This window comes from Rhipicephalus microplus, chromosome 8 (genome assembly GCF_043290135.1).
Source record: "Rhipicephalus microplus isolate Deutch F79 chromosome 8, USDA_Rmic, whole genome shotgun sequence".
In the NCBI taxonomy this organism is placed as follows: Eukaryota; Metazoa; Arthropoda; class Arachnida; order Ixodida; family Ixodidae; genus Rhipicephalus; species Rhipicephalus microplus.
This window is the reverse complement of record NC_134707.1, coordinates 8,493,596-8,520,143: the sequence shown is the minus strand read 5'-3', so window position 1 is coordinate 8,520,143 and position 26,548 is coordinate 8,493,596. Positions and strand designations below refer to the sequence as shown.

General features: G+C 43.1%; 2 protein-coding genes across 8 annotated transcripts in view; both read right to left on the bottom strand.

The window, feature by feature from the left end:
• whd (carnitine O-palmitoyltransferase whd) overlaps positions 1 to 7,622 on the bottom strand; it is a 35,238-nt gene extending 27,616 nt beyond the window's left edge. Inside the window, exons 1-2 of one of the 4 annotated variants that reach the window (XM_075870929.1) lie at positions 7,301 to 7,622; positions 4,587 to 5,046 (exon numbers count right to left, since the gene is read on the bottom strand). In XM_075870929.1, coding sequence (XP_075727044.1) covers positions 4,587 to 5,027 — 441 coding nt within the window. In that variant the 5' untranslated portion in view covers positions 5,028 to 5,046; positions 7,301 to 7,622. Of the gene's footprint in view, positions 1 to 4,586; positions 5,047 to 6,007; positions 6,192 to 6,399; positions 6,536 to 6,611; positions 7,211 to 7,300 lie in introns of those variants that run through there. The other 3 variants (XM_075870928.1, XM_075870930.1, XM_037416181.2) reach the window with 3 other exon arrangements.
• Positions 7,623 to 8,879: 1,257 nt separating this feature from the next.
• Positions 8,880 to 26,548, bottom strand: part of ArfGAP3 (ADP-ribosylation factor GTPase activating protein 3) — a 34,658-nt gene continuing 16,989 nt past the window's right edge. The window contains exons 7-11 of one of the 4 annotated variants that reach the window (XM_037416177.2): positions 21,093 to 21,213; positions 16,222 to 16,440; positions 12,475 to 12,579; positions 9,180 to 9,200; positions 8,880 to 9,054 (exon numbers count right to left, since the gene is read on the bottom strand). In XM_037416177.2, the coding sequence (XP_037272074.2) occupies positions 9,192 to 9,200; positions 12,475 to 12,579; positions 16,222 to 16,440; positions 21,093 to 21,213 (454 nt within the window). In that variant the 3' untranslated portion in view covers positions 8,880 to 9,054; positions 9,180 to 9,191. The remainder of the gene's footprint in view (positions 9,055 to 9,179; positions 9,201 to 12,474; positions 12,580 to 16,221; positions 16,441 to 21,092; positions 21,214 to 26,548) is intronic. The other 3 variants (XM_075870926.1, XM_037416180.2, XM_037416179.2) reach the window with 3 other exon arrangements.

The window sequence follows — 26,548 nt, the reverse complement described above, 5'->3', positions numbered from 1 at the left end:
TCTTACAGCAAATATAAACTTAAAGAAAACTTGACATAAGGATAAAGTTGGTTTGTCAACACGGACCTAAGTTGGCAAAGATAAGACATTAGCCCAGCCACATAATATTTACAGATGTCAACATAACATTACACTTTTTTCAATAACAACTGAACATAACCTTAAGTTCCTTTGCATGACCAGCACTTTTTATTATATTTGTTTTATAGTGAGAGCATCCATAACACTTGAGTTACATTTTTATATGATGTTAGTGTTGTGTTTTTTTTTTTTTTGCAATTTGCATGTTTCTCGAGAAACCTGAGCCTAAACTTGATATCTTTAAAATTATCAATAACAACTGAACATAACCTTAAGTTCCTTTGCATGACCAGCACTTTTTATTATATTTGTTTTATTGTGAGAGCATCCATAACACTTGAGTTACATTTCTATATGATGTTAGTGTTGTTGTTTTTTTTTTTGCAATTTGCATGTTTCTCAAGAAACCTGAGCCTAAACTTGATATCTTTAAAATTATCTTAGCGTGTAGCCAAATTTCTAGTGTTTCGCGATAGACTTCACTGCCCTATTTTACTTATGAACTTATATGATGCGTTTCTCTGCATAACAGTGATGTAAATCGCAGCTATATTATTCAGAGTATAATTCAAGGCAAAGCTCCACATTTTAAGACACTCAAAAACCCTTCGAAGTGCAGCCAAAACACTTAAGTTCAGATCAATGAAATCCCTCCCCCCCCCCCTTTCACACAAAATGATATACCGTACCAACTGCTCAAAATTTTATTTTAGTTGGAGCTTCTCTTTTTTTTTTTTTTTTTGTACCGAAAACGGGGAGAAATCTGACGCCTTGGAAAGGTTGATTATTTAACAAGTGGAGAACTACGTAATTTACCGATAACACACGTATCATACTTATTTTTATACCGAACATTTATGATTTCTACAACATTATCAAAGTAATCATGTCATCATTAAGTAAAATATTAAGATTTTATCATTCTGGTTTTAATCTCATGTTTTCAGCCACTAGGTCGAGCTTTTATTTTTTTTTTTTTTACATATAGGACAGTTTTCCACAATCTCGGAAAACATTTCAAGGATGAAATAGCATACCCGTTTCTAACAGTCACTTCGCTGAAATCAGTTTAGCATTCTCTTAATAAGAACTTTTTTTTTTTGCTTTAAGTGTATCCAAATATAAAACTCAGAATTGTCCCCAGGTATGCAAATTGGCAGCACAACTACAGGTGCTTGTTAGTCTGTGAAGAGTATCCTCTGTTTACGGGTTACTAAACCACACAACTTTTGATGACAAGCCAGTGACACAGCACGCACCCTTTGCGCAAGCCTGGTTAAAATATGCACCTAGATTTCCACACGTTGTGCAACGCAAAGCCAGCTGCTTACCCGGCTTTACAAGAGATAAGAGTTACGCAAGCAGTTGTGTCACAGGCGCTGCTGCCAAGAACAGCTGTAATACTGGTAAGGCAAGTCATCTATGTGGTGTAAAAGTATAGAAAACTGGGGGAGTTGTAAATTCCTAAAAGATGTCCGTGTAGACAACCCAGAAAGTAATGAAACCAACAGAATACTTCTGCTCTCATGCATACTTCTTTAGCAGCATCGGCCAATGGTGTCAACATTGGGAATACCAGTACAAATCAGTGGTTCAACATTGCCAGCGATAGGAAGCCTGAAAAATTTTATACTTGAACTTATTTGCTTTCTGTTTGTTTGTTTCCTGGGGGCAGAAAATTTAATTAAAAGAAACTGCATTTCTTGTACAATAAAAAATTTTAGTTCTGTACCTAGAGCCCAATCAGAGCCTGTGCAAACCGAAAATTTTGCTCGATTTCGAAAGATATCAGTATGAACTCGCCATTCCGAATTCGGTGCTCTGGCATTACTTCAAGATGTAAATTTTCAAAATATTCTTAAACTAATGGTTTAAGTTTTTAATGTTATAAGTCACCAACAGTTTTTTTAATCCACTAGATCTGGCCAATGACTTAATGGTGTATGTGTCTATCTGTTTATCTATGTGAACACACACATCCACAGTTGCCTTCCAATGGTATAAATTGGTAGTACCAATACAACAACAATCATTACTGTTGCTATAGCGGCTGAAAAGAGGCAGAGCTTGAAACAACAATACCTACAGAGTCAAGGACATAATCATTGCAACCAAGGCTGGCGAGAGAAGACTGAAGTGGTTTTGGCCACGAGACAAGGCAAGATGAGCACTACCATATAAACTCGTATAGTAGCCACACCCCAGCTTCACATAAACGTTAGACAATACGCCTCTTCTTTGCATTATGCAGCTAGACGTATGTTATAACGAGAAATTCCAGTTGAGGCTTGTTCATCTTTGAGTACATCAAGTAGAACTAAAAACCATAAAAAATAGACGAGACAGGAACAACAAAGAATTGTCACCACTGTCCGCTGTGTTCGTTTACAGCTGGTAGTTGCACCTGACACATTTTCAATATGTATTAAGTCTACGCTTTGGAATAAAGTTAAGAATGCCAACAGCGAGTAAAATGACCACATTTAAGACCGGTCGCTAATACATTGAGACGCTAAAGGTAAACTAAGTTCTAGACATGCATCAGGAAGACGCATGTCTAGAATCTAGAATGCCTAGACTTGACTACTTATGCATCTGTATTCTCAGGCGCCTTCCTGACGCATGAGAAGGCAGATACATAAGCTGCAGTGAATATGTCAATATGCGCCAATGCCTTACTTTTGAGATTTTCGCAAGTAATGCATTAATTGTATTATGACCTTTCTTCCTGTCCTGGTGTGCTGGATTTGAAGCAATTTTGCTCCCACACTTCAGACATCATTTAGACTTCACCCTTTCTGAGCCTGCCATTAGCTGACAAACTAAAAAAAATAAAGAAGTTCTTTTTTCACTCTTTTTATATCTCTTTTTAATCATTCTAAAGGCAGAGTAAAAAAAAAGTTCAAGAACGACAGTAGCACCTCAGTACCTATGTGCAAACTCTATCGATAACATAAAGGACATCAAAAGTGCCTAGTCATTTCTGAGAGCCAAGGTACAGAACTAGCTCTGCCACTTAAGAAGTATCATGAATGTATGTTAGTGTGGTATGGTATGTGCCTGTCTATCCATCTAATAAACATACACATCTGTGGTTTTCTTCCTAGCAAAAAAAAAGCATGTTGCCATATAGAAAAAAGAGAGAAGGCCCAGATGTTGAACACAAAATATAAAGTTTATTAAAAAGTTTAGCAAGAACAAATTAGTCTATATGTGAACTTCCTAACTCTGCCCCCACAAACAGCCTCGCATTATGTACTCAAATAGCTCAGCAACTTTTGGCATCTCGAAAACAGCTAATCATATTCATGCGCAAAAAGGCTGCTCGCTCGGTTTGGCTCGGAAAGCAAGTACAACTACCGAGAGCCTCGTAAAATGCTAGTTGACAATCTAAAAAAACATTCTCTAAACAGGCCAGATTCAAATGCCCCAGCCCGTGTGAACTGAAAATGGGACAGGGTCACAGCTGTTCCACGCAATGAGGAATAATTCATTTCTCATGAAATGACAGACCGGATCAGGACATTTACAAAAAAATATAAAAGGCATAACCATCATAAATATCGCTGAAGCGAGGTCATGCCTCAACGGTGCAGTACAGATGAAAGCAATTAGTGACGATACCACACACAAGTGCACTAGTGCTGCCCATCTATGATAAGTTTGTTCTTTTTTTTTTCCTCTAGCTCAAAACATTTTCTTTCACAATCAGAGCCCCTGTCCCAGCCATTGCCATGCTGAATTTTATTGTGCAATGCCATCATCCGTGACAATACGACACTGGACATTAATGTGAAGCCTACTGCCTCCACACGCTCTCTCAAACTTGACTACTTTTTTTAGACACAATACGATTTTGCACCTACTTATACGACACTATTACAGTTCCAGTGAAATAACGTGGTCATTTGAAATAACACAGCCCATACTGAGGACACTGGGCTGTTGAAATAAATATTTGAAAATTACTGCACAAATTGTCATGAGGCTAGCCTTTGCGATGAAATTTCATATTTATTGCCGACTTCGAATGTCACATCCGACACTACAAATAGAAAACTTTGGCATGAGTTTAAAGAGGAAGCGCTCAGAAAACTCGCAAACATGGATAAGACAAAAACAAGCTGCCTTGAACAATATTTATGAAGTGACCGTTTATATCTAGGCCTTGTATATTATTTTTGTATTTAGAACAATACCTCAGGTTCTATGTATTTTTTTTTCAAGAAGAAATGTTATATCATAAGTGTAGGCATAAATGCAAACCAAGATAGACCACAAAGAAGAGACAACATATGACAAGCACTGATGCTGTGCTTGTCTCACCAACTTGCTCTCTTTGTAGCGCCATCCACGTTTGCACTGGAGTATTCACCTTAAAAGCTACGTACGAACTAGGCCCAACCAGAGTTTTATAAAAATGTGACAAGATCTCTACTGTATTCACATGAAGCCACTCTGTGGAGACAATCAATGCACGTCACAAGTGGAGTGCTGCAACGTACCTTGCTGCCACTGCCTCTGCTCTCGTACATCCATCCCTTGTAGAGGAATAGTGCTTTGAGAGCGTACCTCTGTGCAAGGCTCCAAAGAATCCAAAGCACCACGCTGGCCACCCCACTCGCCGCCAAACGCGGCAGAACGGCCGTCGATGCACCTGCCGCAGTCTTCTGGCTCGAGATGACCGAAGCCAGTCGCAGCGTGAGCCCGCCGTCACGTTCGAGAAGCGAGAATCCCGTCACAATGGAGAGCAAGAGGTAGAGGCTCCGGTAGGAGGACGGGTACACGCCATTGTAGAGGTTGGTCAGAAAGCGAGCCACACGCTTCTTCCACGAGCGCAAGCCGCTCTGCCACACGAGCAATAGCACTTCACGGTCATAGTTGATGTTGACACCTTCGTGGGTCACTGTGAAGCTGAAGGCCACAGCCTGATGTGCTTCCGCCATTGTGGCTGTGGAGCCCCTCCTGTTAGGGAGCAACAGGCGTGGATTAGGATTCAGAACTACGCTATAATATTGTTATGAGGCAATGTGCATTGGTTGAAGACTATATCCAACTGCGAAGAGAGGTGACATGCTGCATAAGATTCTGTCAGCCATTCTGCGGCACAGCTGCTTGTAAATATTGTGACACACTTTCATACATCACTTCTGTGTATTCGTGTATCGCATGACAGTACTTACTTAAATTTTCTTACTGTGTTCATCACGTTCCAGCTATCAGTTCTATGCATATGGTAAGTCGAAGTTAAGTTACTAGTGAGTAGCAGCATGTCATTACTTTAATCTCGTGGGACATTAAACCCCACTTATTTGAATACTTCGGGCTTAAGGCTGTCTACAGGCAAATTTCCTGGAAGTGAACATAATTAACTTACTATTGACATCAGGAAATAATTATGGACATTTACAATATCCAAAGTCAGAGCATGAAATTCACTCAGGTTTCTTTAACAATAAGAGCACCCGCTTTGGGTGAGTTGGCTTTTTGTTAAGTTCTCGTGTTTCTTTTTTTTTCACATAATAAGTTATATATAGTACTATATATTTGTGACCAAGAGTTTAATGAATGAGATGCTCAGACATTCTCATGTAGGAAATAAGGCAGCAGGATTTTAAAGCATTCCATGCACAAACCTTGGATACCATTCCAAAATTTTATTTATACTCCACAACTGTTACAGATTATGCATATGTGCTCGAGCATCAATAAATGACTTAAACAGTCGAGATTCCTAAACTAATGGACTGTTGAGACAAACACGAAACTGCCGAAACATAACTGCTACATCTGCTAAGACACTTACAGGAACCAATATTGAACTCTGCAAGGAAGACATTAAAAAAAAAAAAACAGTGCAGCCATGCGTGTAAGGTGTATGCCACTGAAGTTAGTATACATACGCGCAATGACATGATCACAATACCTGAGGAATAGTGCCATGAGGGCCTCGTTAGTATACTAAGGCAGCGAGAATGGTGTTCCGGCGCCCTACATAGTGAAACGAAAATAGCACGCAACCACTACAAGCACGGCGCCGGATGCAGTGAACTGTAATGGCCCCAGCACGGGCAGGGTAGCTGTGTTACTCGGGTAAATCAACGCGGCTTGCAACAAATTGCCGGGGTACGTCCGAAAACTTTCGGCTTCGCGCGCCTGGGAAAGAGTGTCCGCGCACACGTGGTACGGCAAGCCAGCGTCAACACTCGACGTCAGCACGCCAGCCTGCCGTAGATCGCGAGGGGCAGCCGGCTGTTCCTTGAGAACGTGTCCAACGAACCGAAAAACAAGAGAGCAGGAAACCTTCGGCGTTCTCACCATTAGTATTCGACCAGCTGGCCGACAGTCATAACTACCTGGCCGCGTCTTTCTTTTCCTCGTGCACTGGACTGGGCACGCACCCCGCTTAGTGGACCTCGAGAACGTTGACACGTTTTGGCGTCCAGCCGATGTGCGTAGGGGAACGACGAAAAACATGGCATTAAAAAAAAAAATGCGAGAGAAAAGTGAGGAGTGATGACCCGACGCACCTTTGGCTCCCCGATGAGGCAGGAAGAGATAGATCTGTGGACAGGTACTGGTGAGGCTGCTCGTCGTAGCGGCGACGCACACACGAAGGGGTACGCGACCAGAGAAGTAAAAAAAAGCCAATGGTAGTCGCCTTGCAACGCGCACGGTGGAGAGAAATCCAGCGACGGGTTTTCCTCGCGGAGACGACAAAATAAACAAGAACAGCGATAAATGGAGGGTGAGCGGGCGACCTAGTCCCCTTTCCCGGGCGATTGCGGCCCGCGTGCGCTTACGTCCACTGCTTACGTCGTTAGGACACCCTCCCTGACCCTCCGCGCTGCCCCCTCGAAGCGGCGTCAGGTGCGTAGACGCACGAGACGCGGCAACAACGCTAAGTGGCGGTTGTTTTGATGGGCTACGGCCTCGCTGCTGTCTCGCGGGCTGTTCTTAGGCGCGTTTCCTTCGGCTCTGCGATGACGACACCGATTGCGCGTTGCGCTTTCGGAAACGATCCCGCGATCGTTGCATGTCCCTCGGCGTTAGAGCAAATTGATCCGATCGGTTGACGACACAACGAAATGCGTTTCTCGAAAACCAAATTTTGGCCGCCTGTGAGAAAAGCCTCGTAGCTGGGATAAAAGAGAGGAACGCGGAGAGGGCTGCAGCCTACCAACGGGATGAAGCAGCTCTGCGGTAGAGCCCAACCTACCGGAGGCAGCCGGTGCAGCTCCGTTGGCGAGGGCCACGAAGACTTTTGGAACGACGTCAAGACGGCGCTGGTCGACGCTGGATCACCGCCGCGCCCGCTGATTTGAAGGTGCCTGGGCGCGGGATGCGCAGCTGTCCGAGCACGCCGCTGCGACACATGCAGCGCGCCGCCGCCAACGCAGGTTAAGTGTAGTTGGCTACAGCTCGGCTAGCGGGGCGGCACAAAACAAACACAGCGGTACCCGGAAATAAGCGCACATGCGTCGCTCGCCCGCTGGCGTAGACGCCCACGACGCTACGAATGCTCCATAACACCGCTGACCCAGCGCTACGAGAGCAGATCGAGTTTCACCATTTATTATTATAACAGCATAGCCGCGCCGGATTGGTAGGTTTCGTATTTCACGATCATCATTCGCACTTTGCTCCAAATATAATTAAAAAAAAAGCTCGGAGGCGGGAACTTTAAAAATAGAGAACAGGACGCATATTTAGCTTTGTGTAGCTTAATTGCGCCAGGTCAATCAAGAGGCTTAGTTTAACCATACTTAAGTGAGCCTACTGTTAGTAAAAGCAGCACACAAATAAAAGGTAAATGGAGTCTACTTTGGCATGTTCTATCAATTTGCCTACTCGGGTTAAGTGACTGGATATTAGTCACTGTTCTCGTTCAAACATAAGCATTGCTATTTTAATTAGCACTATTGTGAACAACAGAAGATCATCCTGCAAAACTTATTTACGCGAGCTAAAGCTTTCTCATGCAATGAACAAGCAGAACTTTTGTGCTTTGCAGCATCACATTTCTAATGCCTCCCTGCCCCATTCTAATGCTGCGATACGGGCACTTTATTCAATAGAGTCAACTCTATGCTACTTGCTTACAGATTTTAAGTCACTATGGTACAAAACGCAGATACAGCTTCAAGTCGACACTTGCAAACCTTCTTAGAAAGTAAGTGCTTCAGGTGCGCACACTCTGCATATCGATATGGCGTCCCTGTTGTCATAAACGTCGGGCAGCGCTGCATATCTGAACCGGAACCTCCCCGATAGGCACATAGAAAGGTGAAGTGTGCGTGCTATCTGCCAACACATCCTGGACACTTGGTATCTAATCTAAACGACGTGCGTCTACAGTGCGCAACAAGTGCACTGGGCTTTGGCCCTTCTCACTTTTTTTTTTCCATCGAATGCGACCAACATGGATGCACGCCTTGTAGACTAGAACGGTTTATCGCAAACTACAAGTTAGCGTTTGAGCACAGCAGAAACGGAGGCATAAAGTCGAAGAGGCTGTGAGCCAAGCCACGAGTTCATAAGCCGTGTACAAAAGCTCCACAACCGATAACCAATGCAGCCATTGAGATCACTCTTTACGAGAGAAACTACTCCTACAACTGTTTCAACAACAAATTCACTGCATAAATAATGTATTCCGAATTTCAGCAACCAAACTGCTGATTGGAGTTTTGCTTAGCGACATAACCCGTCACTGTCATAGACTTCTTTGTTTTATCATACTAGATCTCTAAAAATTGTTTTTTTTCTATTTCTATAAAAAAAAATCAGTCACAAAGTTACAAACCTACAAACGGCAAGTTTATTTGCACTTTCATCAAATGGCCTTCGCCCAGGGCAGCTCCAAGAGAAGCATCACCAGGAAATTCGGTGGTGATCACCGGAGAAACTTCATCGGGAAAAAAAAGAAAGTCCAGTCCCAAAGGCCTCTTCTCTTCAATAACCGTAACGATCCTGAAATGAAAAACGGGGTGCAAGGCCTTTAGTGATACACGGAATCTGCGACGCAGTAGTATCCCCGTATGCAGGGAAACCCTTCCCATTTCGAAACAAGTTAAAGAAAGGCTCTGCGTCCTTACCGTGAGCACGGTTCACTTTCTCTGTTAGTGAAGTGCAGAGAAAAAAAGCAAGGAAAAAAACAAGGCATGCTTGTTAGTGATTTTGTGGAGAAGAGCAAACAAGTGCAATGACACAGAAAATTATGCACTCAAGAACACTCATACGAGACACATACGAGAATATGCCTACGAGAAATACAAGACTGCACATCCGTGGAGCAAGAAATGCGTTGCACAGATAAGCCCTACCATTTTACGCAAACACTTACCTACAAAAATTACTACAAGGAGCTCTGGTTCTGTAGTCATTCAGCTGCCACGGAGATAAAGGGAGTCACAAATGGATTTAACACTGATGCTTGTAACTTCAGGCATTCTCACAACATTGCTTATTGCGCTCCTACTTCACAACATTTTAGAGAATTCATACCAACCTCGAGGTGCAAATACAAAAGATTCTTCACTAGTCATTTTGAATTGATGCACTTAAAACACAACATGCTGTTGAAAAATGATTGCTTTGCGAAGCCTCTGGGGAACCAAATGCAACAAATTAAGAACGAGCCTCAAAGCGATGAAAAACTGATTGATGGAGAATGTCACTGGAGCCAACGTTCTGACAAGAAGCAAATCCTCTTGGCTCCAGCGGCATTCCCTGTTGAAGAATTACGAGTGAACCTTTTATAAAGCACGGATTTCAGCAGCTGCGGCGTACATGAGACACCTGGAGCAAGCAGGCGTATGAAAATGTGGCTCTTGAAGGTGCGCCGACAACACGCATATTTGTATGCACCGTTTTCCAATAGTTGACGCTCTCTTGAATGTGCGCTTGTCAGTGGTCAGCCATATATGATATGGCAATCCAATACTTTACAGAGGTAACCCGTCATCTCGCGCTGGCACAGTTATTTGTTGCCGGAATCCAACACATGACCACCTTTGTTGCCTGCAACCAATGAAGTATTGCGCTGCTAAGTGAGTGAATGAAGGTGCAATTCCCGACATGGGGGAAACAATGAGAAGGGAGCATTGCAGAATACAATCAAAAGAAAGAAAAGTAGTCTGACAGGCACGCATGTGCAAAGTCAGCTCGCCCCCTTTTTCGTAGAGGCAAGGGGGTTCTGAATCTTTGCTCAATTAAGGTCGCTTCCAGCCAGAAGAATGAAGATACCATCAAGACAAAATCGCCACATTCTCTACCACTGAACACCCGGGTTATTTCCAATTATTAAAAAAAATTTCTGGTGTTTTACAAGCCAAAACCACGATACGATGTGCGCTGCAGTAGAGGACTCTGGATCAACTTTTGCCACTCTGATATATTTCATATGCACCTGCCTATCGATTTATCTGCGCAGGTGTTTTTGAATTTCGCAAATTTAGCAGGTGTGGCTGGAAATCGACCCAGACCTTTGTGCTTAGCATGGCAACACCATAGCCTCACAAGCTATTGTGATCGGTGGTGGCTTCTCAGAAATGGCAACTCGATGCATCAATCCACTAATACAAATATCTTAGCACCATCTTTTCACCACAGTTGCCAGGACAAGTAAAACAGAGGAGCCCTTTACTACATTACGTGGTATTTGATTCATGAGCCTTCAACATTAAATTTTCTGCGTATAACAAGAGTTGCCCGCTTGCAAGACTACTGAACCCAAAGACTGCAAGTCTTACGCAAAGCACTGCATGTTTACGTTTCCTTGAAAATACAAATGGGCCGACGCGCCAAGGCCACAGAACAAGACACATCCGGGTGAGCCGGCGATCAGTCATTTTGTCAAGAACAGCTCTGAATTTTAAATCGGCACGAAAGGAAGTGTCTTTCTTGTGTGTTCCCTCTTTTGCCCTGATCTAAGATTCCACACTGCTCTTGACAAAATGTGAAGGCTGGCTTCACAGTCTGGCATCAGAGGTCACGACGTTACTGGAGGGTCAGTAAGATAAGGTCAGCCACTTTTCACATGCCCTTGGTGCTCTCTTGCCATTTTGTTGATATCAATCACTACTTGAACCATCATACGTGTACGCATATTAAAACAGAACTGCAGGTCCTTCAACCACGGAAAGCCATGAGAAAATTTTAATATTGCAATAACAGTTTTAAAAAAATATTATCACCCATTCGAGAATCCAGGCCCTCAGAGGCCAATTCTTTCCCAATGCACCTTGCATACCTCAATTAAAAGTGATGCTACGCAGCTGCATTTACTCTACCTAATAACATCGCATATGATGAAGTCCAGACATTATATTTAACTATAACAAGGTTCGTTAACACGTTACAGCATAAACTAAACCACTTTTGAATTTACTAATACCATAAAATCTCACAAGATCCCCACTTATATTAAAGGATGATCAAACAAAACTCGGCGAGGGGGGGGGGAGGCACTTAGTCCTAGCAAAAAAATTGAGAATGAAAGAGAAAGAGCCCCTAAAAAAGAATGCGAACCTGTTTTTCTAATGCAATGCATTATTGAATACACATTCATTTACATTTTCTACTAGATTGGAGGGAACTGCGTGAAATTTTATGGTCTATGACAAGATGGAAAAGATGTTCTTCAAATATTCCAAAAATTTGTGACAAATCAGAAGGCAAAACAGAGGCACCGCACCGCAAAAGTACTAGGAAGTCACGCACGTATCTAAAGACTCTCAGGACTTGTGTTCCCAGGAACAATTGCTGCATGAATCTGAAGCAATGAACAGGATGAAAACGAAAGAAAGAAAGAACCGCCATCCCGTCTAGGGTATTATATGGTTTTGTACTTGATGGCAGAGAGCCTCAAGCACATGCAACAGCTCTCACTTCCTCGTTCTTTCTGGCCTGGATGACATAAGTTCTATCTTCAATTATTTTGTTCATTTAGTGTGTACGCACCCAAGAGGTGGCGCACAACATGTTACGTAGTTCTGAGGTGCGTTTTTCATTGCAATGTCCCGCTTCTGTAGCATATCAAGAATTTGGGACATAGATAAAAGTACGCATTAAGGTGCATTTTAGATAATTTAGCTGTGCAATCATTTAAAGGTTGCTATTTAAAGCTGGAAAATGAAAACAATTTTTATTTTGTTCAGCAGTTTCATAATTCAGGAACTGAAGGGTTCAAAATAATGTCACCCAAGGGTAGCATGCGGAACACCCCGATGCAAGCATTTTACGCAATCTTAAAGCTCCCCGATCGCCAAGATGTTCGTCTTATGCAACGCCTCCGTCCGTGATTGCTGTCGCGTCTGCAGAATCGAATTCCCTTTGCTCGTCAATGAAAGGCATACGAGCAATTCGCCGCACTTGAGATGTTGCAATTACCTGTTCGAAGGCATGGATATCATCCATCGTAGAATACCCTTTTCTGAATCCAGCCTGTTCGCTTGGTCGATTGAGCCTAGCGTACCTGCCATCTTGCCTGAATTCCTTAATTCACAAATTGCAACACCGTCAATCGGAAAAAATATGTCACTTTCACTTTTCACGCAATAACGCCTGCCTCCATTTTCAAGCACCACAACAAACACTACGTTTCTGTCACTCCTGTACCATGGGTGTAATGTATGGCAACACTAACAATTCCTTTGGTGCAGAGAAAAAGGCCAGACTGTAACAAACAAGCCCATAAAATTCTGGACACGGGATGCATACTAGGCTTGTGCGAATACTTGAATGCTTCGAATATTAAATAGAGTATCACAGTATTTGAGTTTGCTTCGATTCAAATTTCAATTATTGAAAATTTCAAAGTATTCAAAATTAACGAATAAATGATATACAAGTCCTTGTGCAACCCCCGTAAAGATGGTTTCACTGGAGTAGAGTCATGCTAAACCGTGAAAGCACCTGTTTAATTTGGATGACACATTCTGTAAAGATGGTTTCACTGCAGTAAAAGAATGCTATGTCGTGAAAACTTATTTACTGAAAATCCGCATTGCCACAAAGCCCCACTTTAGGGTCAAATGAACATATCACCCTCTCATCAATTCATCATTTTTGACGTTTAAAATCTTGTTCTACCGGCTTATAAGCTCTTAGTAAATATTAAAACGTAACATATTTTACAGGTTTTCACTCGCATTCTACTTAAAAGTCAAATCCTGCTACTATTCAAAGTTGTTTCCACATTCTTTGAACCAATAAAATGGCATCTGAACAGGCCTTGTTTCAATATTAAATATATACTTATTGCGCAGGTTGGTTAAGTTATGACAAATATGGTCATCTTCCTTTATACCATGTGATATATACTATTCAAATGAGATTCAAAATCATTCGACTAAAATCTCTATTTGCCTTTTCGAACCTAAAATTCACTATTCGCACAATCCTAATGTATACACAACAGAACAATTCTGAGGAGAATACACAAGGGTTTATCTTTTATATTAAGTGCGGTGCTAATTCAGTAAAATATAAATTATGCTAATTAGAGTGGAAAGTAGGGGGAAACGAGATCGCAAAATGCACGAGACGGTTAGATTGTATTATTCAGGCAACAGGAAAATGTCTGGTTATGTTAAACGGACCACACTGGTGTTCACATAGCACTTGTGGTACTTAACAACAATGAAGGAAAGCAAACGAAAGTACAGCAAGAATATTGCTGAGAAACTGTAGCGAAGGACAAACATCGCCACAACTCCCACCGGAAATGACTACATAGGCTTGGATTTTGCTAGCAGCTATGATATTTCTTGCTAAAAAAAATTTATGGCTGGGATAACTGACTCATAATTGTGATTTTCAAAGTGAAAATTATGTACAAAATAGAAAAATAAACACTATGCTTTGCGTTTTTTTTTTCTCTATCCTGCACACTAAAATTCACGCTCAGCCTTTTGACAATTATTCTCCATCATAGACGTAAAATGTGCTGTTGAGTAAAGCAACACTTCTAAGAAACCATTTGTTTATAATGACATTCTTATTCTGATGGTTTAAACTGCTTCAACGGTAGAAAGCTGCACACACATTGTGGAGAGAAATACACCACCTCCCATTGTTTACTAGCGCTGCCCTAGACATTCACCGACATCCACACTCAAACCTCATAATAACAAAGTTGCATCTTGCATGACAATAAGTTCATTATATCAAAAAATTTGCTATTAAGGTATATTCCAAACACTATATTTATTATTGAAGATGAGTTTTGTGGAAACATGTAAGGTGGCGGAAGGATTAAAAAGGGGAAAAAAGACAATCGCCCGTTTGTAGCGCGAAGCTACAAAAAAAATCCATGCAGGTTTCTCAGAGATTTCTTAATTGCGGAAAAATTTGTTCTGGTCCGAGTTTCGAACCCGGGCCTTGGACGAATTTTTCGGGCAGTAAAAAATCTTTGAGAAATATGTATGGATTTTTTTGTAACTTCGTGCTACAAATAGGTAGTTGTCTTCTTTCCCTTTCTTAACAATATCTATTGCAAAACTAGTATTTATTTACTTTGTTATAACCGATATTTCGTTATATCCAGGTTCGTTATACCGAGACTGGAGTGTATGAATACAGAATGTCAACCATTCCTCAAACTTGAACTGGCCATGTCAGTGACAGAGAAAACTGCCTTAATGCCTCTTTGAAGGGATATTCTAAATGACGAAATTGCTAGAAGATTACGCAATTTCACTTCCAGACGGCACAACAGAATAGCAATTCTACGAAACGTGTAACTCCATGCACATGTACATACTTGCATGTGACCTGGTCAGTCTACGGCCATCTGTCGCTGCAGACGAACAACAGTGTAGTTAATTTACGCACCAAATCTTCCAACCTCTCAAACTCGATCCAAAGATGACCTCGCTCCATCGGCAGACTGATCACAGTTACAGGCTTCTATCAATCTGCGATTCCATATTTTCTGGATAACAACTCAAATTCCCCCTCGCAATTTGAGAAGTAAAAATTATACATATATGGCAAGTCTTGCACATATCCAAGACGCACCTCACCTGACTATCAACAAAACTAAACATTGCATTCTCATGGAACTGAAGTGTGAGCTGCCATGCTCACTTATTTTAAGGCTTGAATCTTCCACTAAAAAATTTTTCTTACGAGCTGCACACTGAGGCCTCTTGGGCACCAAAAGCCACATTTATTTCCATTCGCTCAAGACAATCTCTGCGGCAATGCACTCTCGATGTTCTCAGATTGGTCAGCACCAAAAACATCCGACAATGACAAACGACAGGTTTGGAAAAGCTTTCCTACTACTGTGAAGGCGGCCCAACCCATCCTACAGGTTTCATCTTCCACTGATTCTGGAACTGAGCAGTCAATGTACATTATTTTTTAAAAAATTAACCTTGTACAAGGCATGACATCGCAAATCTGTTCTGCCGAATCTCGCAAAGTGATGGAAAGGTTGCGAAACAAATAAATGACAACCACCCATTAGTAGCTCAAAGCGACAAGGATACTCATCTGGATTCCTTAGCAAAGCTTGTTATTTAAAAAAAAATTTGTCCTGGTCAGAGAATCAAACCCAGGACCAATGCCTTTCCAAGGCAGTCGCTCAACCGACTGAGCTAACCAAGATGCTAGCAACTGGTACTGCAAAGATTGCATTGCTGCACCGAGGTGTGGTGTCGAGGCTACCGTACGCAGCCTCAGTGATTAGCAACGGCACATTGAGGCAACGTGCCGCTGCTAGATCTAATCTCGAAAGCCGTGACCGATAACCTCAACACCATGTTGTACCTCACCATAGGCGGCACAGCAATGCAGTTTTCTGCCGCTCCGCCATGTGCTGCACATCCAGCCAACTTTTGCTGTTGACAGTATATAATAAAAAATTATTCAACTTCAACAACCTCAAGCCCCTCCTCACCCCCCCTTGGGCGATCAAAAAATTCTTTTGAACTAGGCGTTCCTTTCCCACAAATCCGTACAGGTTTCCTTAAGGCTTTATGCTACGAACAGGTGGTTTTCAATTATCTGTGGCATAACACATGAGTGCACAAGTACGATGCGCTAGATTCGGAATAAACGCAATGATAACAGCTTGCAAACACATGCGAAGGTAACGCGCCTATGGGTGTCACTTTGCAGCATACTCACCTGCAGAGAGCTCATGACGCCGTTTGCGAGCGAGGAAAGCCGCGAGGCTACCTTGGTGACTCCGTCTCGGACTCCTTCTCGGATCTCGTACAGGTTGGGTCCGGACAGGCTGGTGCTTGAGTGGGACGCATTGCTCGAACCCGGTCCGCCGCCAAAGTAGTCGGCGCTCGAGATGGACGACGAGCCTTCAAAACGAGCTAGCTGGGCCCTCTTCTCAAACTGGACACCCAGAGAACGAGAACAAAAAAAAAAAAAATTCTGTTCACGTATCGCATACCGTACAACCACGTGCTTGTTCCTAAGCATTGTAGTTCACAGCGGCACTTAGAGGTTGGCTAAAAAATATAGCAACACGAAAAACCAGGACTGATAGTTGGGCTAGTTGGTAATACATTATGGGCAGCACCAGCGCACAAACTCACGGAACGAAGAAAAGAGACACAAACAAGCGCTGTTTGTGCCTCTTTTCAAAAAACCAGTCATAACTATACAACAAATGAAACAAAATGAAGGACACTTTCCTTAATTCAATAGCTCATTCCATCCTCTTTTCTCACATTTCTATGGCACATGTGCAGTTCCTGTGGCAAAAACAGAACTTTCTTTCTCAGAGGCTTTCGTTTTGTTGATACCAGCTGTCTCGGCTCTTTTCAACACGACAGAGAGCAGAACAGAGAAATGTAAAAGGCAGATTCTGTACAATAAGTCAAATTTTAGCACCTTGCACTTCAATACAGGCTTGAAGGTGATTTTGGAAATTTTCAAAGTAGTAGCTGTGAAGTATTCTGTAAGGATGTTGACCCATTCCTTTTCCAAACCACCTCTGAGCAATCCAACGAATTCCCGAATCATTCCCGGCTGTTGAAGCCACTTCGCTCAGGAAACCGTTTAACAATGCGATAAACTTGAACATGCTACCACCTAAGAATCTTGGCAATCTCTACTACCCTACTCATGTTGGAAAATTATTCTTTTTATAGTTATTTTTCTTAGAAAGCATCTTAAATTGAGAAAGAATGGATGCCAACGGTAGTTCCATGCCAAGAAAGCAATCATAAAGAAAATCTCAATTATGCCTCTGCTAAAAGATGCGAATAATACAGCAAAACCTCGTTAATTCGAAGTCACTGGGCCGTTAGAAAGCTTCGAAATAAGTGGGATGCATGGAACTTTGCACTATTCAGAGTAATCAGTGCTTGTCGTTCGCTGTGCCGGCTAGCTAGCGGCTCCAAAGGTAATGTTTTCCAGCAATACCTGGTCTTTATTTTGCCGCAAACATGGAGGAACGATGGGCCTCGCTGCTGCCACCAAAAAAACAAAACAAAAAAAAAAAAAAACACGCGGTCGTGACTGAAATGTGCGCCTGCAAAAAACAAGACATCTTCACTGCACCACAGTAGTGAAATGCGGGCAGCATGTCACCTGCTCCTCGCTGCGCTAGCATGTCATGATGCGTCCATTTGCACATTCTTTCTATTATAATTATGAATTGAATAAAGGCCAGTATGACGAAGCTCACGATGTGTTTTGGCTGAAAAAATTTATCTTTGAAACTTTCGAACTTAGTTTTCGAAGTAGGTGTTGCTGGCAAGAACTTCCCCCGCAGTGCAAAGACGCAAATTGCTAGAGCAACTGGCAATCCGAGCTTCGCATACATCGCGATTTTCGCTAAACTGTCCTTTATTAGTTTCTTTACAATCCCAGAAAAAATGGGTAAGCCGTGACCCACTGACGTTGCGAGAAATATGCAATAAGTTCCCGCGCGTCACCACTGTGTTGCAGTGAAGCATGGCTCATTTTCCACAGGCGTACATATCGGTTCACCACGAGACCGTTTTTTTTTTTTCTTTCTTCTTTCTTTTTTTTTTGCACTGGAAGTAGCGAGACTGAAGTGCTTCAGCTGCCACTCATTAGTGTCAATACGTTGCATTGCCTTGTGGCAATTGATGGCCGTCATTTCCACGGATTCGCGGCGAAATCGGGATCTGGAACTGGCACATGGACCCCAAAGTTTTCGAATTAACTGGACTGGTGCCAGCCGCCGCTTCAAATTATCCACTCAAACTTACATTGAAAAATACAGGACCACAGAAATCCTTCAAATTAAGCGGGATTTTGAAATAACCGAGTTCGAATCAACGAGGTTTTACTGTATACTGAAATCAAATGGAATTCCAAGTGTATAACAGGTTTTTCCGGCCTGTGGAGCGTCATGATCCATCGGCTTGTTTTTATATCCACTAAAGAACGAAGGCCTTTCCCAACAATCTTCAGTCTGGCCCACCTTGCGCAAGCCAGTTCCATTTTACCACCGCAAACCTCTTAATTTGATTCCTGCATCCAACTTGCTTCCGTCCTCAACTGCATTTTTCATTCCACTGTATCCATTTGGTTAATCCATAATCTGGAACCGGAATTGTGTGGACTGCAACAAAAATAGATTTTCTAAATCCATTAAACATAAAAGTTACAGTATGTTGAACATTCATGAGTGCGTAAATTTCAAGCTGGGATTTCACTCGTGAATGTTCAACACATCGTAAATTTTGTTCTCATTTGTTTAGAATGTCCATTTTGTTGCACTGCAAAGAGTTCCAATTCCAGATAATTGTGACATGCTGATATACTTTTCAAACTCCCTCACTTAAGAAAAAAAAACCTTGCTCCATAAAAGACACATATATTTTGTATTTTAAAAAGTGCTCCTTGTACTAGTAAAATAACTGCCCATTTTAAATCAACACATAAATTCACATAAACTGACCAAGTTTTATCAAAATCGATCAAGAAATAAAAAGATTTTTCAAGTGCCCTGTTCCCCTCAACCACTGATTGACTGCCCACCACATAACATGGCCAGCTCGTGTTGGTTTTCTTCACTTAGTATCAACTACACCCCTCTTTTGTTGTCTGACCCTCCAACTTCTCTTCCAATCTCTTTATCCCTCCCACTTCTCTTCCAATCTCTTTATGTAGCGCTTATTTTCCACTTCACAGCATCATATTCTACTTTGGTGAAAACGAGCGTGCTGATAGTGAATATCAAGACCAAATTTAATAGCGCCAGAAAAAAACTGAACTGAAGCAAATACGGTAATCTTCTTTGAAGTTCTGCACAGCCATTCTTGCAAAAAAAGTACAAAACAATGTTCCAATTGAAATACATTTAGGATAACCAAATTTGCAAGCACAGAACCGTCCAGAGTGTGTGAATGGTTCACAATGCTTGATTCAAAATTTGCAACTTTTCATCCCAGGTGATTCCAGTCTGGAGTAACGGGGCAAACGCATCTCCCGCGTACAAAGTGCACTCTTTCAATACCGCCATCAAAATTTAACTACGAATATCTCACATTATGTGTAACTTCAGTGATTTTTTAATGACACACAGTGTGATAGCATACAATTTTCCGACATAAACAACCGCTTACATGTCAATAATTAAAAGGTTAACTCGCAGGAGTTTTTGTTAGCCACTTCAACGCCACTTCAGCTACAGCAAAGTATTTCCGTCTCAACGAAAAGTTTCTGTGCAAAAGCAACAAGAGCCTCACTGTCGTAGCATATTGATAAAAAATCTGTAGTGTTCAAAAAAAAAATCCATGCATATTCACAAAGTGAATTCCGATGATGGGGCAAAGCAGTGCCCATCGGATCATGAATCGTGGCCTCCTATTTCGTTCCGGTTAACAGCCTTTTATCTTGGTCTTGCTAACCTTGTGTTCTGTCATATGGTTTGATTGATGGGTGGTCGAATGTCAGTGTTTTTATGGAGTTGATGATTTATTTTGTTTATTGTGGTTAAGGGGGGATGTGGCAATGAAAATAATCTTCGTTATTTATCAAGCCAAAGGGATGAAATTCTGCATGCAGATGTCATTTGTTGTGTTGATATCATAACTGGAATCAGTTTTGAGCTATCTAATATAACTTTTGAGTTACAACACTTGATAAACTTTCATTGTCACCCAAAGTTTATTAGCTAATTAGATAAAAATTCGTGAAAATTTTTGCGTAAGGATATTCACAAGGGTCCATATTGTGCCGTAATGCTATTGGTTTATTTTTAATATTTAAGTAAGCACACAAAAATTTTTTGAAATGTCCTGGACATATTGTCTTACCAACTACTTTTACAGAAAGCCAATTACAAAAGTCTTTATGATGTGCACACAGACATGGACAGCTTCACGGCACTCACCAATGTCTCAGAATCTTAGTGCGGGAAATGGAATGGCTATAGGATCTGTTGGAATGGATCTGTTGTGAAATGGCACAGGGATGACTGACAGCAACGGCTCAAAAATTGAAAGCTGAGAAAATGAAGCTCGAAGAAAGTGGAGCTAGAAGCTGATAAAACAGAACTCGTAAGGTAGCTGGCCTTATTTTTCATTGGAGAAATGCATCTTTGTGGCTATCCTGAGCTCCAATCTGTCCTCTCTATGATGATGTCAATATGGTGGCACTGTGCCAAGGGAAAACTGCAAACTTGCATTCTGCTATGCCCAATTTTCACATAGCTTTTGATGACAGCCCACCAGCAAAATGCTTGTTTCTGAACTTCTACTACTTATTTCGGTCTAAAATCACATTATGATGTAAAACATGCTCTCAGGATTGCAGGAAAAAAAATTAATCGGAAAACTGAACATTTTGACCAAATTTACTGTTCTCATTGTCACGTCTCCCCTTAACAGCCTTTTGATGATCTTTTTGTTGTTTACAGATGTTTCAGTTTCCACATGCGCTGTAGACGACGGGCAGTGGTTTATGGACGGAGGGGCATTGTGTCACGTTAAGATGCTTCACCCCTAAAACACATCCTGCGTACACAGGGGCCTAGTGGTAGGCCTGTTCACAAGGAAACTTACATCGGAGTCTGCAGAGCCGTGGAAAAACTGGTCAGATGAGATCGCCTTTGCGTTGCCAAACTTCTTGCGGGCTTCGTCGGTCGCCGGCCCTTGTTGAATCACATGCCGACTGCGGCCGGAACTGTCAGGGATGATGAAACATCACAATCGGTAACGAGCTACAACAGCAGGCCAGCTTTATGATTGCATATCTGGCACACTCATCAATAATGCCTTGCAACACCTTCTGTACTTGTCACAAAATAACCTTATCATTGCTCCTTGTTTCTTCTCGATTTCCTTTCTGAAAAAATTTTATAAATTTGTCACATTGTACGAGTGAAATTCATTGCAGATAAGTGAAATAGTCTAACAAAAAGCATACTTTTTTTGTTCGATCTCCACAAGCATGCTAATGCTACACAGGGATCCGAGCAAGGATGGCAAGCGGGTGTCATGAGCCTTGAGCATTTTCTCTTAACATTATTATTATTATTATTATTATTTTGACCAAAGCGACCACTATTTCTGGCTCAAACATGCACGGCTCAAACATGCATTTAAATGATGGTACATGGCTTCGTAGATCTCATTCAAGTTAGGTTTGCTGAATCCCACAAGGTGGATGCGTGGTTACTAAAGGAATAATTGACAACAACCAGTTTATAGCACAAAGTCAAAAAGAAATCTATATAGATTTTTCAGAAAACAAGGCTTGTTAGCAAAGTGAAATTTTTCCTGGGCCCGGGACAGACACTTTCCCGAGGCGTTAGCTCTACCATTTGCACTTAAGGATGCTAGCGATTGGCAATGCGAGGGTGATTTATTGATTTATTTACATTCATTCATTTATTTACTTATTGATACGGTCAACTTTTCACGGGCTATTACAGGAGTGGAATAAAATCATATTAAACAAGAATATTCATGAGAGAAACATACCGTATTTACTCGCATAATCTGACTGCTTAGTCTGATTGCGTAGGTTATGTCGCTTAGAGTATGTCGCTGCTTAGGGTATGTCGCAGTCTGATTGCTTAGGGTATGTGCTAATCCTGTTAAACAAACAAGTACACTTCGTTTGTGCTCCAACTTATTTTGTTTTCTTTAATGTATATACTGCGTGTGTTAGTACCATTGCACATTGTTTCATATGCGTTTGTGAAATCCCCGCGTAATTTGCATGCCCCCTTCTCAGAGCCCCAAAATCGCCAAAGGAAAGTGGGTGCATTGTGCGAGTAAATACGGTAACAAAATGGACCCTCACTACTGAAACACATCAGCTCACTGCATGTATCAAAACAGATGCAACAAATCTATCATAATTGCAAGGCATGTAATTTAAACAGATAAGTTCATTAAAGAAACATAAGGAACGAATGCATCAATGCTGAAACACATATGTCTCAACAACTTCAAGCTCACTCGAGTCAAAAACTCGAAGTTCATAGACACAAAATATTGAAAACGAGCTTCGACGAACCACAATAGGTGGCAAAGAGTCGTGAAAGGGATAACTGACAATTGCCCAATCCCGGCACATAGCCAGATTTTAGCTGCACTTAGATCTGCTAGATTTAGGAGCACGTTAAAAAACCTTCAGCCATAGAAAATAACCCAGAGTCACCCACAACGGCGTGCCTCATAATTATACCACAGTTTTGGCAAGTAAAAACCCAGCAATGACACTCAACCCCCCCCCTATACTTACCCGGATATAACAATATATTAGTTATAACGAAGTAAATGAAGAATAGTCTTGCAATAGATATAGTACTAGAAATATACATTTGTAACAAATTTTTAAATATAACAAACTTATTTCCGTTTCTAAGGTTAAAGCTTGGGCGAGTTGGTTCAAATACATGATTTCCGTTTAAGATGCAACTTCGTTACACACTCAAACCTTGGTATAACGAACCCAGATATAACAAAATATTGATAACGAAGTAAACGAAAAACAGCCTTGCAAAAGATATAGTGTTAGTAATATACCTTTATAATGAATTTTTGGATATACAGTCGATCCCGGGTATATCGAACTCACCAAAAACGTTTATTCAATATATGGCATAATTCGATATAGGCCCTGTATAGGATCTGACACAAAGGCACATAATAAATTATAAGAAAAGTGGTTTATTAATATGGTGGCTTACTTGCGAACCCTACTGTGGTACAAAATAGTCCCAGATTTTCTTCTGGATCAACGACTTCGCTGCCTGCGACAGCACGCACGCCTCCACGTTGTCGAACGAGTCGGAGCAGCTGAGGCCGCAACCCCCCACATTCACGCAATAGTGCCGGACCAATGCAAGTGCACTAATCACTTCGGAGGATGTAGGCAATGGGCCATCATCAATTTCCTTATTGCTGTCGCTTTGGCTCGTGGTCGGCACAACGTCTGCAATGTAATCCGCATCTTGCAGCTGACCCGTGAGGCGACATCATCGTCCGCACTGACGAACTTGTCGGATGTCGATCCGTCGACAGCACCCGGGAACTCTGCCAGCTCGTTCCAAACTTCGGCGGAAACACCTGCGGTGACTTCAGTGCTGTCGTCAGAATTTGGGGTGTCATCACCAGGCATGCGGAAGCCGGCATGCCTAAAGCAGTTCTGGATGGTCTCCTTCGTGACATCTGCCCATGATCTACTCGAAATAGAAATAGCTCTGAGCAAGTCGATCTTAAGCTTCCTGCCGACACAAAGGTTCTGCAGCAGCCTCTCCACCACGTGCTTCCGATAGCCGGCTTTCATTGCCCATATAATGCCTTGCGTATAACGCCTTGATTCAGTGGTTGCAGTGCAGACGTAGTGTTCGGGGGCAAAAAACGCAGCTCGATGTTGCTGAAGGTCGTACTGCAGTGGTGCGATGAGCAATTGTCCACGAGCAGGCACACCTTGCGATTTTCGCCTACCAAATCATCATTCCACGACGATAGCCACCTGCCGAAAAGCTCCCCGGTCATCCGCGCTTTTGAGTTTGCTCGGTAGGTAACAGGAAGCGACAGCGCATTTCGAAAACACCGCGGTGCCGTGCCTTTCCCGATAATCAGATGTCGAAGCTTTTTCGACCCATCTAAATTAGCTGCCAACAGCATGGACACACGAGCTTTGTTTGCCTTGCCGCCGCAAGTCTTGTCGCCACGACACTTAAGTGTCTTGTTTGGCAACATTTTCCAAAATAGAGCGGTTTCATCCGCATTGAAGATACCTTGGGCTTGATTGATATCTTACTGCGATATTTCGCCAGTTTTCTTCGAGCCATTTGTCTACGATGTCCAGGTCCGCCGCTCTGCTTTCACCTGTAACAACTTTGCTAACGATGTCGTGCCGTTCTTTTGAACCGTTGGAGCCAGCCTGAACCGCCTTGGAAATCATTCCTGCCAAGCAGAAAAGCAAGGTCCTTGGCTTTCTGCTCGATCATAGGGCCGGACACCAGGATGTTTCTCGACCGAACGTCCACAAACCACTTGTAAACGGCCGCTTCAACATCTCCGTACACAGCAGTGCGCACACGTCGGGCGCCACGGGCACCTGGATTTTCGTCCGACTTGGCCCTGATGTCTGCCTTGTTCTTCAGGATAGTACTCAAGGTGCTCCTAAGAATTTCGTACGCAGCGGCGACGTCAAACTTCTTTTCACCACGCTCGACCCGATTTATGATTTCGAGTTTCGCGGCGAACGGCAAATTCTGCCTCTTCGCGCAAGCCACGACGACAGCGCGCCAACACAGTTCACAGAGCAACAGGAGACACCACCAGCACAGACCACATTGGACGAGGACTCTAGGAAAACAGGCAGCTGCAGGCACTCAAGCATAAAGAAAGAAAAAAATGATGCTCACTTATACCACCTCAGTGCCTCGGAGAAAGCACGGCGGCCTCTGATTGGCTGTAAGCGCTGCGAGCGGGCCAGGATTATTTCTTGCAGGAGGGTGTTCGCCCGTGCACAACCGAGTCTAACCAACTTTTGCTAGGGTAGCGCCGGCAGTTTTCCCCACCAGCGCGAGGGAAAGCCAACTTGCTGGGGCACTTTTGAGGCACAAGGAGTTCGATATATCAGTTGTCGTTGCTATTTTCGTTTGATAAAACCGTAAATTTTGCTATATAATGCCGCATGAATTCGCGTGGTTTTCGTGTGGAAGAGGACGAAGAAGTTGGGACTGGGCCGCTTTTGTTTTTCCTAGCTTGACGAGCAGTTCTGCGGAAGGTTTCCTTGAGTAAGACAAGATTGGTGACAAGATTGGTGACAAGATTGGTGGAGGTGCTGGGTACGACAACTGACGACGCACCCCATGCACAAGAGCCCGCCCAGGAGCCGGAACACAAGCCCTGTGCCCGTGGACACGCCAGTTCACAGAACAAGCCGCCGCCAACGAGGCCTACCACCAGAGACACCGGCACAGCTTATCCATAGAGCGACTATGACTTCGCCTCAAGGCGTCATGGAAACTCCTACGTCGTCGGCACCAATTTATTGCACTGTCCAGAACCCGCTGATGCCTAGTCCCTTTCACGGAGAGCTGTTTGAGGATGTGGACGACTGGCTGAGCGAGTTCGAACACGTCGCAGCGATCAACTACTGGGACGAAGCCGCCAAACTCCGCAACGTCTACGCGTGTTTGAAAGACGGCGCCCGAACGTGGTTCATGAACAGAAGTGATGTCTTGACATCCTGGCGCGAGTTCCAGCATCGCCTCTTGGAGACCTACCGGAGCCCCGACCGCCGCGATCGTGCTGAACGTGCATTGCATTCACGCATCCAGATGCCTAATGAGACCGTCACCATGTACGTGGAGGACATGACGCAGCTTTTCAGGCGAGCGGATCCGGCAATGCCAGAAGAAAAAAAGCTACGCTATCTGATGCGAGGCGTGAAGGAGCAGCTTTTTGCTGGTCTAGTGCGGAGTCCTCCGAAGAGTGTAGCAGAATTCCTGACCGAAGCCACTACGATGGAGAGGGTACTTCATCAGCGGTCAGCCCTACTCAACCGGCAAGTGAATTCTGCATCACCTACTGAATTTTCCGCCAGCTTCGGGAGCAACAGCATTGAGTGGATTCGCGAAATCGTCCGCTCCGTCGTCCGCGAGGAAATCGCGAAACTACACGGGGCGAGACAGCCGGAGGTAAGCAGCATCACCAATATTATTCGGGACGAGGTCCAGCAGGTGCTTCACAGCCGTCGCCCTCAACCAACGGTTACAAATCTAGAACCACCTCCTGCGTCCACTGATGTTGGGAACCGCACATATGCCGAAGCTCTGCGCACTTCCATGCCGGTCTCAAGCCCTGCAGTCCCAATCCAGACGATGCCGCCAGTTTCAATTCAATCTGCGCATGCTGGTTTGGACATCGACGGTCGCCGTGCCCCTCCGCGGAAGTCCGATATTTGGCGTACGTCGGATAGAAGACCCCTCTGCTTCCATTGCGGTGAAGCCGGTCACATCTACCGGGAATGTCCATACCGACAACTT